The sequence below is a fragment of the Notolepis coatsorum genome, assembly GCF_963971535.1.
Source record: "Notolepis coatsorum genome assembly, chromosome: 5".
In the NCBI taxonomy this organism is placed as follows: Eukaryota; Metazoa; Chordata; class Actinopteri; order Aulopiformes; family Paralepididae; genus Notolepis; species Notolepis coatsorum.
Window position 1 is genome coordinate 13,118,330 of NC_140169.1, and position 13,195 is coordinate 13,131,524.

The 13,195-nt window shown below is 41.9% G+C and overlaps 1 protein-coding gene across 1 annotated transcript in view; it reads left to right on the forward strand.

Annotated features, from left to right (window-relative positions):
* LOC311229006 (cystathionine beta-synthase-like) overlaps window positions 1-13,195 on the forward strand; it is an 88,584-nt gene that overhangs the window by 12,602 nt on the left and 62,787 nt on the right. The window contains exon 2 of the mRNA XM_084314996.1: window positions 4,237-4,581. Within this exon, the coding sequence (XP_084171122.1) occupies window positions 4,244-4,581 (338 nt within the window). The 5' untranslated portion in view covers window positions 4,237-4,243. The remainder of the gene's footprint in view (window positions 1-4,236; window positions 4,582-13,195) is intronic.

Sequence of the window (13,195 nt, forward strand, 5' to 3'; positions counted from 1 at the left end):
CAGTAGGAGTCACTGTTTACAACGACCAGGACACACACCCCACCGGCTAACACTGACTGTTAGTAGGGACGACTGACCAAGCCAGAGATACCACTGACTGTTAGTAGGGACGACTGACCAAGCCAGAGATACCACTGACAGCTGTTCAACATGTTCCACTGTTCTTCCAAAGATGCATTACGCTGATGAAGTGTTGTCATCAAATCCGGTTTATTTTTAAGGGTATCGACCGAATCACGTCGGTACTACCGAGTACCGATTCACGTGAGATCCACCGGTGACACATTTCGGTAATAAAATTTTTTTTTTTTTACGTCCGATGATGTCTACGTTTAGTTTACCACGAAACCTATGAAGTGTGCCTCACGTCAACGTCCACGCGCACAATACACACTGACCTAGGATTTTACTTGATTCAACAACAAAGCAGTCGGGGCAATGGCGAGCCGAAAACGGTCGCAAGTGTGGTTACACTTTACAAAGCTAGATGCAGACAACGCCTGCTGCAATATTATATATATTAACATTGTTCTAAATAAATAATAATGATGATAAATAATTAGAAGTTTGGACACATCTTTTACAACTGAGGTAGGTAGATGACATTATTTTAGACTAAAGTACCGAAAAAAGGTACCGGTATCGGTTCAAATGTGAACGGTACCCAACCCTATTCATAAGTAAGTTTAACACTACTTCCTTTATACCATGCATTATCCAGGTGGTTAAGGGTGGTTCTATATATTTTACTGTATGTAAATAATGCATGTGAGGAACACTTGACTCGACTAAAGATGTTGGTCGGTCCTTAGATGCCATGCAGCGAGTTTCATGAGGATCAGATGAACAGAGGATAAGATGAAACAAAATAAAAGTCTGTAAAAAAAAATCCAATATGTCAGACTTCATTGGTCCTTATGGCAAATGGTGTTGTCCATGAGGGTATAATTCTTATGACTGTATGACTAACGGGTCAGGGAGATTTAAAGGCCCCTGATAGTGGCACTAGAGGAAAGGTTCACGAGGTCAACAAAATCAATTGGCTTCTTCCTCTAGTCTAATGGACATGAATGGTCACAGGAAAAGTTGGCCATAACTAGAGCCATATGGAATCCGCGATCACGGAATCGCGGACGGAATCGCGGAATTGAGCAATAAAAATGGAATCAACTTTCTTTTTTACTTTTTTTTTTTTTATGTTGTGTTATGCTGTTATATCTTATTAAATTGTGGACATTTATTCATTCCCACTTATCAGACACTATTTCTGATGGTAAAATGAGCGTACAAAGCAAAATACAGAATTCTGAAATATTAAAACGGAAAAAACGGAATTTGGAAAAAAAGAAAATGGAATTTGGAAAAAAATAAAACTGATTTCATATGGCTCTAGCCATAACTTCTTTGTTTGACCTGATAGTGGAAAAGTTAGGGGTTAGTCATCAAAATCAATAGGTGCCTTTCTCTAGATCAGGGGTTCTCAATGTTTTTTATACCATGACCCCATTTTATTTAATTAAGGAATATCAAAATAAAAGCAGACGTTGAACTTGATCATGCATATTTATTAGAAAATGTAATTACAGCACTATGTTATCAATACACATTTATAAAACAAGGCATATTTAGCCAAAATATGTTGCCAGAACATAAAAAAAAACATAAACATTTTTTCTTTTCTTTTCTTTTTTAAATAATCAGTCACCTACCCGTAGTTTGAGAACCGCTGCTCTAGGGTCATGGATGTTCACAGCACAACTTCAGTTTGTGACTAGAGTCTGTATTTCTGACGGGAGAGTTTTATTTGACTTAATGCAACGGGCTACGCTACCATCTGTTCTCTGAGGGATATTCATAGCAGGTGTTTGGTTTCTGAGATTCGGTCGACGGGACTAACATCACCCCACTGTGTGGCAGTAACTTTCCACTGTGGCACTACATTTCCATTCAGAAAGCACAAAAAGAATGTATTGTCTATCGTAAAAAGAAAAATTCCATCCTCATTTGGGATATTCATAGCAGGTGTTTGGTTTCTGAGATTCAGTCGACGGGACTAACATCACCCCACTGTGTGGCAGTAACCTTCCACTGTGGCACTACATTTCCAAAGCACAAAAAGAATGTATTGTCTATCGTAAAAAGAAAAATTCCATCCTCATTTGGGTGCAAGAGCTCACACAAACACGTCATGGCACCTCATAAAGTCAAGTCAGAGCCCCGTTCATTGTCTATGGAGCAGCCCCAATGATGTTCACAAATACTGATTGAACTGTCTTGGGGCAGTGACCCGGAAGGAAGGTCACCGGGTCCATCCCCCGGGTCAGCAGGAAAGATCAGGGGGTGGGTATAGTACATGTGAATTAATAACTCTCTCCCATCCCTCAGTACCAACCGCTGAAGTGCCCTTGAGCAAGGTACCTAACCCCCAAACTGCTCCAGTGGAGGTTCTCTGTGGTCAGCACCTGTGGTTGTACTGGGCAGCTCCTAGTGGTCAACAGTGTCAGACTGTGGTTGTACTGGGCAGCTCCTAGTGGTCAACAGTGTCAGACTGTGGTTGTACTGGGCAGCTCCTAGTGGTCAACAGTGTCAGACTGTGGTTGTACTGGGCAGCTCCTAGTGGTCAACAGTGTCAGACTGTGGTTGTACTGGGCAGCTCCTAGTGGTCAACAGTGTCAGACTGTGGTTGTACTGGGCAGCTCCTAGTGGTCAACAGTGTCAGACTGTGGTTGTACTGGGCAGCTCCTAGTGGTCAACAGTGTCAGACTGTGGTAGTACTGGGCAGCTCCTAGTGGTCAACAGTGTCAGACACTGGTTGTACTGGGCAGCTCCTAGTGGTCAACAGTGTCAGACACTGGTTGTACTGGGCAGCTCCTAGTGGTCAACAGTGTCAGACACTGGTTGTACTGGGCAGCTCCTAGTGGTCAACAGTGTCAGACACTGGTTGTACTGGGCAGCTCCTAGTGGTCAACAGTGTCAGACACTGGTTGTACTGGGCAGCTCCTAGTGGTCAACAGTGTCAGACACTGGTTGTACTGGGCAGCTCCTAGTGGTCAACAGTGTCAGACACTGGTTGTACTGGGCAGCTCCTAGTGGTCAACAGTGTCAGACACTGGTTGTACTGGGCAGCTCCTAGTGGTCAACAGTGTCAGACACTGGTAGTACTGGGCAGCTCCTAGTGGTCAACAGTGTCAGACTGTGGTTGTACTGGGCAGCTCCTAGTGGTCAACAGTGTCAGACTGTGGTTGTACTGGGCAGCTCCTAGTGGTCAACAGTGTCAGACACTGGTTGTACTGGGCAGCTCCTAGTGGTCAACAGTGTCAGACTGTGGTTGTACTGGGCAGCTCCTAGTGGTCAACAGTGTCAGACTGTGGTTGTACTGGGCAGCTCCTAGTGGTCAACAGTGTCAGACACTGGTTGTACTGGGCAGCTCCTAGTGGTCAACAGTGTCAGACACTGGTTGTACTGGGCAGCTCCTAGTGGTCAACAGTGTCAGACACTGGTTGTACTGGGCAGCTCCTAGTGGTCAACAGTGTCAGACACTGGTTGTACTGGGCAGCTCCTAGTGGTTAACAGTGTCAGACACTGGTTGTACTGGGCAGCTCCTAGTGGTCAACAGTGTCAGACACTGGTTGTACTGGGCAGCTCCTAGTGGTCAACAGTGTCAGACACTGGTTGTACTGGGCAGCTCCCAGGTGTGAAGCAGGGCTCCCAGAACCTCCCCTGGGCAGTGAATCCATAAAAATAAGGTGTCTCTCCAGTTAGGTTGCTGTGGGTCTGGTGTTTACTAGGGATGCTCCGATATTGATATCGGATATCGGCCCCGATATGACAAAAATAGCTGGATTGGGTATAGAAAAAAAAAAAAAATATATATATCGGAATATTATTATCTTTTAAAATGTTTTATATATAATAATAAATAAAATAATAAATAACAATTCAGTACATTTATATCTGTGTTAATTTGTTACATTTTGTTTCACTAAGTTAGGAAAGTAATGTTTTAAGTCACGCCTGATGTTGCCTTGCACAAAAGAATGATCCCAGTCTCTTCCACACAGTGAGGCACACAGTTTATTAATTGAACAATGGGTATCTGATCGGTACTCGGTATCGGCCGATACCCAAAGCCCAGGTATTGGTATCGGGACTGAAAAAGTCAGATCGGTGCATCCCTAGTGTTTACTACAAGTTGTTGTTGTAATTAACTTGTCTCTCTCTCTCTCTCTCTCTCAGGTGAGCCATGCCCTCTAGTGCAGCAGACACAGGCCCCCTGGCCGCCATCTGTCCTCACGCCGCTAAGCTCCGCAGCGCACCGCTGCTCCTCCTCAAGGGCGACGTCAAGACCAACGGCATGGCCGCCATCATCGACGGAGACGACGACCTCCCCCTCGGGCCAAAGAAGATCAAGGCCGCGAGGGAGGGTCACAAGAACGGCTCGTCTCACGCCAACGGGGACAGGGACGAGCTGGAGAGCGGAGAGGTGGAGGAGAGGAACTGGATCCGCCCCGACTTGCCCAGCAGATGCGCCTGGAGGCTCGACATGCCGAACACCGAGTCACCTCACGCACACCCAGCGCGGTGAGTGCACACACACACACACACACACACACACACAATGTACACACACACATTCATACACAGACATACACACAACGCACACAATAACAATATGGCATGTTGGATGGTAGGTATTTCCCTACCTACCATTTCTATCGCAGATGTCCCGCCTTCTGGTGGTCTATCATTCATTCTTGCATTGAATTAAATACGTGGTTTTTAATCGTCAGCAGCTACGTCTCCCTGCTTGCTAGCGCCTCCTCTTGCTGTCCCAGAATGAACCAGCCTGGCACTCTCTGTGATCACTGTGAAGATAGTATGATACAGCTGAAGATAGTATACGCTCTGACTGGTGCTTGAACAGTAGGGATGGGTACCGAATCCGGTACCTTTTTAAAGTCCGATGACGTCAACGTCAATGTTTTTTGATCTACTTTTTCTCCCCATTTTTCTATTTTTCTCCCGTCCCCAATTTCGTATTGTCCAATTCTACCCTCCCCTGTCTCGAACGTTGTTAGGCCATGCCTCCCACTTGCCGGCTGCAATGTGGACGAAGCCTTGCATCACGTGTTCCCTCAGGTACTCGAGGAGGCAGCCGTCGCATCTTTTCACCTGCACAGCGCGATCTCTCAGCGGCGAGGGTCTGCGTGGGAGGGACACGCCGCCCTCGTCGCTTCCTGATTCTACTGCGCAGGCGCACCAACCGACCTGTAGGAGTCGCTGTCCACAACGTCCGATCCCCACCCACCGGCTTTCCCACCCCCTAATACTGCCAATTGTATTAGTACGAACGACCAGCCAAGCTGGTAGCAACGCCGAGAGCTGGGCTCGAACCCAGCATCTCCTGCATTGGTGGCGAGCGCCTTGCCCACTGCGCCACATAGCCGCCTTGTAATAAATAATTTGAAGTTTGGACTCATTTTTTACAACTGAGGTAGGTAGATTACATTTTTAACGACTAAAGTACCGAAAAAAGGTACCGTTGGGTACCGGTATCGATTCACAGGTACCGGTATCGGTTCAAATGTGAACGGTACCCAACCCTATTGAACAGACCAGAGAATCTGATAGTGTGGATCTCTCGAAGAGCAAGATTCAAGTCAAAGGGAATTTCTCGCTGACATGAAGCTTTATAATCTTCCTCTTTGTCGGTCCAGCAAGAAATGAATTCCTCAAAAGGCCTATATGGCTCCCTGTACTCTCCATGGTGCTTTGAACCTTGTCTTGTATTTTGGAACCGGTAAGTGCCCAGTAACAACTCTGATATCATTATATAATAATAATAATAATAATAATAATAATAATAATAATAATAATAATAATAATAATAATAACTTTATTTGTATAGCACTTTTCATACAGAGGTTGCAGTTCAAAGTGCTTCACAACAGTAAAAAAAAATACAGGCATGAGCGAGCATAGCAAGGTATGGTAAATCAGTGTTTCACATTATGATCTAGCATCCTAATAGGCTCTATTTAGTAATACAAATAAAAATTGTCTAAAAATTATAAAATAGAACGGACATAAAACAGTAAAATAAATACAGGCATAAGCGAGCATAACATTTTTAAATGTAAATAGCAAGGTTACAGTAAAAAGTGTGATAATATTGTTCAATCAGATGAAAATGGCCCAGTTAGGAGAATCAACCTTGGCTAGGCGGTGATGTTCACGATGTACCTAACTGGAATGGTAAACAACTTTGCTAGATTTAGGTCAAAAGTCATCTTCTCCTCACAGCAGAGCATCACTCCAACATCATAGAACCGACATATGAATTTCATTGGAAGTGTATGAAAGTAGGTACAGTTTGATTCAGTAATACAAATAATAAAAATAGTTTAAAATGATTCAGTTTAAAAATAGTCATCAGTAAGAAGTAAAAAGTGTGATAACCGACACATGAATTTGATAGGCAGTGTATAAAAGTAGGCAGGGTAAGAATAGTGCAGGTAAGTACAATTTGTGTCAGGATATCCCTGATGTTTCTATAATAATATTTCCCCTTGCCACTATATCTGATATCTGCAGATATCTATCTTCAGATATTTGCCTGCATTACCCCACAGTGAAATGCCTGAGCAAAGAGATGGGTTTTAAGCTGTCTTTTAAAGATGTCTAGCGAGTTGGCTTCTCTGATGTTTTGGGGTAGTTTGTTCCACAGTTTTGGGGCATAGTTGATAAAGGCTGCATTACCGATCCTCTTTTGACTGTTTCTGGGAGCCTCTAGTAGTCCAGCAGCTGATGATCGCAGTGTTCTTGCTGGTGTGTAATTTATTAGAGTGTTGGCGATGTGGCTAGGTCCCTGTCCATTTAGAGCTTTGTATGTAAGGAGAAGGACCTTAAAGTCAATTCTAAATGTTACAGGAAGCCAGTGTAAAGCAGCTAAGACTGGACTAATGTGCTCTCTCCTTTTGGTTCTAGTTAGCAGTCGGGCTGCAGAGTTTTGGATTAGCTGAAGCCTCTCTGTGGTTTTCTTAGGGAGACCTGTGAAAAGTGCATTACAGTAGTCTAACCGGCTTGATATGAATGCATGAATTAGCTTCTCAGCATCGTTCTGATTTATAAATGGTCGTACTTTTGCTATATTTCTGAGATGGAAGAACGATGTTTTCGTCACTTTGTGATAATTGAAGTTCAGTTCTGAATCTATGATAACCCCGAGACTAGTGACCTCAGATTTGATCCAAGGGGTTAGTCCTCCCAGGTTCTTTATTAATGTTTCTTTTTTAGTTTTGGGGCCGATAATTAGAATTTCAGTTTTGTTCTTGTTTAGTTTCAGGAAGTTCTTACTCATCCATTTATTTATTGCCAGTAAGCAGTCTGTAATGGAGCTAATACAATATCACCATACAATTTTCTTTTGCAAAGAACGATTGTATTGCATCGTATGAGATGTGTGAGTTTTATATGGATATAACTATTGTTGTGAAGGGCCAGATTAAAACTGAGAATCTACCTTTATTGTTTGATATACTTTGTATATTATTTATATATACACGGAATATCCCTTTACCTGCGTTCAAACCAGAGTAATATTCGCTCTCCTTATTGGACAGCGCCCTTAGGCGCCACCTCGCAGGCCCCCAACGCCAGGTTCAAAGACAAGTTCAGGCATGTCAGAACATGCCCGGAGACAGCGTATTGATACCAGACAAAGACTGCGGTTTGGGACTAGGTAATCACTTAAGTATATATACAGCGCAAGGTGCGCACAGCAGCAGTTCGTCTAAGCAAGCAGTGTGACAAGTTCGTCTAAAGTCTGTCTGTGCTCGGTAACAGTGAAGTGAGCAACCGTGCGTCTAACAGAGCGTTGAGAGCCATGTGCGATTAGAATAGTAAAGTGTCAGAGTTTAATGCAGTAACGTCAAGTTCGACCTAATCTAAGGTGAAGTAAATAGTCGTTCATTTATTGTATATCGTGCGGCCACAGTTCGTTCGGGTGTAGCATTACCCAGCGGTTCGTCGTGTTTTAGCTAGTGTACCTTAGCCAGGGTGTGTGGCCTAAATACGTGCCCACACCCGAGGAGGCCTAGTCGGAGAACCGTTGGACATGTGCACAGGAGAACCAATGTCGGCGATTGCAGAACCATTACCGGTTGGATTATATTGATTTGGAACGTGTTACCCGGAGAAGAGCCTCGTTGATTTCCACTATCGTTTGGGATTCAACCTCGTGAGGATTACAACTCTGGCTGGCCTCGTGGACAGAGGCTGGCTGGCTGTCATCAGTGCTATCGAGCATTTGGATTACAACTATTGCTTTGCTGCTGATCGTGGGATTTACAAGGACCGACTCCTGTACGTGGAGTCTCTTTATTCTTCATTGAATCAGACTGAGTATCCGAACATTCCTCTACCCTCCAGGCCTTACACCCCCGGAGGGAACCCATTGTATCCAGGCGGTATCAGCGTTGCCTTATATAGTTGCTATTGTACGACAGGTGGTGTCAACTTAGACCCATCGTAGGATTCCTGCTATTCTTAGTGACTCATGCTATTGACTGACTTTACGCATATTCTTCGCCATACAAGCGCGACCCTAATTCTCATTCTGTAACCTAATGTTGCATAATAATAAAATACCCTCAAATACTATTTATTTGTCAATGCCGTGTTCTTGTGAGTGTTCACCATCTATATTTGATGTACTGTCTGGCCAGTAATTAAAGTACATAACTAGCAGTGGTTTAATCTATCACAATCTTTAATACAGTCAGGGTTTTGTAACCCCTCAGTTACAACTATCGTTATTTTTTATTTCTTTTTAGATTCTTTTCACAAATGACACCTAGGGCAGATAGGGTAGTCTCATCATTTGTCGGTTTGCTATTGTGTGTATTATTAACAGGGTTCGCACAAGGTCCTTGAAGTGCTTAAAGTGCTTGATTTTTGTAATTTTTTAAAATAAGAAAAAAAAGTCAAGGCCTGGAATTCCTTAAACAGCAAATTTTTTTAACAAGGTGCTTAAAAAGTCATTGAAATTCAAATCAACCATTTGCATTGAACGTTTTGTTCATCCATGCTAAAATAGTTCTGAATCAAGAAATAAATGTTTCTATCTAAAGTAACTAATTGTCGGAAATTGGTTTTAAGCCATACATATTGGACCAGATTTTCTTTTCAATAAAAAACTGCATTTAAAAGTGAATTGTATCCTTTTAAATGCCCTTTTAAAGTGGAAAATAGTGCTTTGAAAAGTACTTGACTTCCGGTTTTAGCACAACATGTAGTGCACGCATTTTGCAATTGCTCCGCTCCCACCAACGCTAATTTCGTTTAAAAACATTATTTGGACAGTAAAGAAAGAGAATAGACCACATCGTATGTATTGTTAAGACCCTCTACTAACCATATCAAAAGACAAAATGGTTAAAGGTAGAAAGGCGACAGAGAAAATAACTACGGCAACTTCAACGGCGCAGGACGCAACAAAACGAGGAAGACACGTCCTAACCGTCGCTGGTTCTGAGCCGACGGCGACAAGCTCCGAGGAGGAGAAGGAAGAGGACAATTTACCGGGATCATCGATTACGGTCCCCGAAAGAGAGTTAATAGAGACCAACATAACAGAAGGTACAGAATCAAGCTCTGTGAAAGCGAGAGCAGCCAGATTTATGGATTCCAACGTCACTGCATCTATCTACCATATGCCGCCAACTGAAGAAAGCAGAAATCCACCCGATTTCAACACACTGACTAACCTGATGGTAGAACAGTCTAACCTGATGAAAGAACAGATGGTAGAACAGTCTAACCTGATGAAAGAACAGATTACACACATCAAGGCGCTCGAGGCAAACGTCGATGCTAAATTCGATCGCATCGAGGCTAAATTCGATCGCATCGATGAGAAATTAGAAGAAGTCAAGAAAGCGATCGATGCACAGTCAAAGCGAATCACGACAGTGGAGATTTCGGTGACAGAAAACACAAAAGCAGTCAAGGCGAACGAAGGTGGCATGACAGAGATGGGAGAAGAGATGGAAAGAGTGAAAGAGGAATATCGGAGGGAAATACAAGGGCTTAAAAACGAAGCGATGGAGAGGCAACTAGAAACCCAACGTTACCACAGGCGGAATAACATCCGCATTGTGGGGCTTGATGAAGCAGTTAACTGTGAAGATACCAACTTTCCAAAAGAGTTATCAACGATTTTGGATAACACCGATCCAAACAAAGTGCCAGAAGTGGAACAAGTTTACAGAATCGGTTCCCAGGGGCAAAGTATCAACGGGCCGAGAGTCATCATTGTCACTCTGCGGAAAACTACAACAAGGGATGACATCATCAAATATGCTCGCAACCAACGTGGGAAGCTGAAGTATGGTGATAAACCAATATTTATCTACGAAGATTTGAGCAAAGAGGCCATCATCCGACGTCTACCATACAAAGATGTGATGCAAAAGCTGTACAAAGCCGGCTACAAGCCAAGGCTATCATATCCGGCGCTGTTATCATTCTTGGGCAATAACGGCCGCAGGTCAGGTCCATATACACCTTTTGAAGCTGAGGATTTCCTGAATCAAAATGGAGCAAATAACCCAAAGCATGATGAAAATGCCGGAAACAGTTAAGCCTCTCTCTCAATATATACCAGTGTTGGAATGACTTTATTGTGTTCATCAATAAGGTCATTCCACCAGTGTTGGAATGACATTGTTGTGTTCATCAAAGTAGCAAACGATATGCAAGTCGTCTATAACAAAGTGTACTGTGTATAATACGATTCATAATACATTATAATTTCAGTCTCTGGTCTCTGAGGGGACAAATAAATATCATTGCAAAAAGATGTATCTGGAATATTCTGGGTTTATCGCTCAAATGCCCTGGGTCTCTTAGATCATTCTGGAAAGTAAAAAAGTCTAGGCACTAGTATATTCTACAACCTTCTAGAATATAAGGCACCATGACAACGAAGCATACGACTCTAACAATAACATTCGGTGTGTATACACATAGCAGATAATAAATTAAATTAAGTGCAATCAGTCCTTAATAATACTTAAAAAATTAACCACACATAAACGTATGAGCACAGCAAGGTTATTCTAACAATTTAAGTAATCACTCCATTAAAGGCACATTGAAGCGCTAAAAGGCGCTGCTTTTCTATCTTATCTAATCAGTTAAATCGGTTCTAGTGGCTTCTCCACGTTGATAATTATTTATCTCTTATTCCTTATCTATATCTTTCCATTGATTTTTATTTTATTTAATTTTTTCTTCTCATTACTCTATATTTTTTAAATATATTTTAACTTACATTGTTCTTTTCCAATGTTCTTCACATTAAGGTGTCAATATTACTCTATATTTTTTAAATATATTTTAACTTACATTATTCTTTTCCAATGTTCTTCACATTAAGGTGTCAATATTGCTCTACAATCTTTTCCTTTTTTTTCCCCACACGTTAGTGGAGGGTTCAAAGGAATATGTCGATAAAGGTTTATTCTCTTTTTTTATTTAATTTTTAATTTTAATTTTTATGTTATTTATCACAATACTTCATTACAGTAAGGGAAGGTGCAAGACCAAAAGCGACATTCTATTGCAATAGAATGGAAATGTTAGATCCTATGGCAATTAGCATAGGAAAATTAGGATTACAATGCTCAGTTTGGGCAATCCGGTGGACCATGGGAGAAAGTCAATCGCGGAGGATGTGTTCTTGGAACACAGGCATGTTAGACTTTCTGGGTGAGGGGAAAATAGGGGATTTTTATTTGTATATATATATGTTTTTAAGCTCAGCTCTCAACGGGACCTCATTAATTGGATGTGCATCTATTGTAGCTTCATACTCCAGAAACATTACCAAAAACTACACGAAAACATGCATAGACTATGGCTAGTTTGAATATAATGGTATGGAACACCGGTGGGATAAACAAACAACACAAGCGCAAAAGCGTGCTCACACTGATGAAAAAAGAACATGTGGACGTGGCTCTATTAAGCGAAACGCACATTTTAGAGGGAGACATAAATACGTTAGCGGATAATATATACCATAATATTAGTCACTCTTCTTTTGCTACGAGAACTAGAGGGGTAGCCATAGTCGTCAGACGCAAATTAAATATCGAATTGAAAGGGGTATGGTCGGATGCTGAGGGGCGCATAACTATAGCTAGGATTATACACAATAACAGGAAAATTGCATTGGCAGCGGTATATGCCCCGAATTTGTACGAAGTGGGTTTCTTCACTTCACTAACAGGAGAAATGTTAAACCATCCCGAGTACTCATATATAATAGGTGCGGATTTTAATGCCATTTGGAACCCAAGGATGGACAAAACTTACCTTTCCTTCTCCAGCGAACAAAAGAATTCATCTAAAGCATTAAAAGATTGGTCGAAATCAACAGGAGTAACTGATTTATGGCGTTCACTTAACCCCATGACCCGCAAGTACTCCTGTCGTTCGGCGAGACACAACACACTATCCAGAATTGATTACGTCTTTGCATCCCCGAGAATATTTGATAAATATGAAGTGGAAATGACACCCAATGCGCTATCAGATCACTGCTACTTAATCCTGAAAGCAACATTTGGTACACTATCTGCCCGGGCCCCAAGATGGCGTTTTAATTCGATGCTGCTTAACAACAAGGAATTCATTACACAAATTAAAGAAGCTCTCACAGTATTCCTACGGGATAATGCTAACTCGGTGCAAGATCCCAGAATATTATGGATGTCGGTAAAGAATATGATCAAGGATTTCTCGGATAGATTTACCTCCATATTGCGCAAAAATCAAAACACAAAACTGTCTGAAATGGAAACGCTTTACTCAACGCTTTTTAATTCTTTAAAATACAACAACTCTACTAGACTAGATAACCAAGTTAACATTCTAAAGACAGAGATCAAAGCAATGTACAGACAAAAATCGGAATTGCAAATACGCAGCACAAGACAACAGCAGTACTTCCAAGGTTCTAAACCTAGTCACCTATTAGCCATGCGACTAAGAATTAATGCAAAATTTGCAGATATAACTGCCATTAGGAAACAACAAGCTCTAGTAACAGAACCCAAAATAATAAACGATACATTCAAAGAATTCTACTCCGATTTATATAACTCAGAAACGACCTTTGATCAAGACA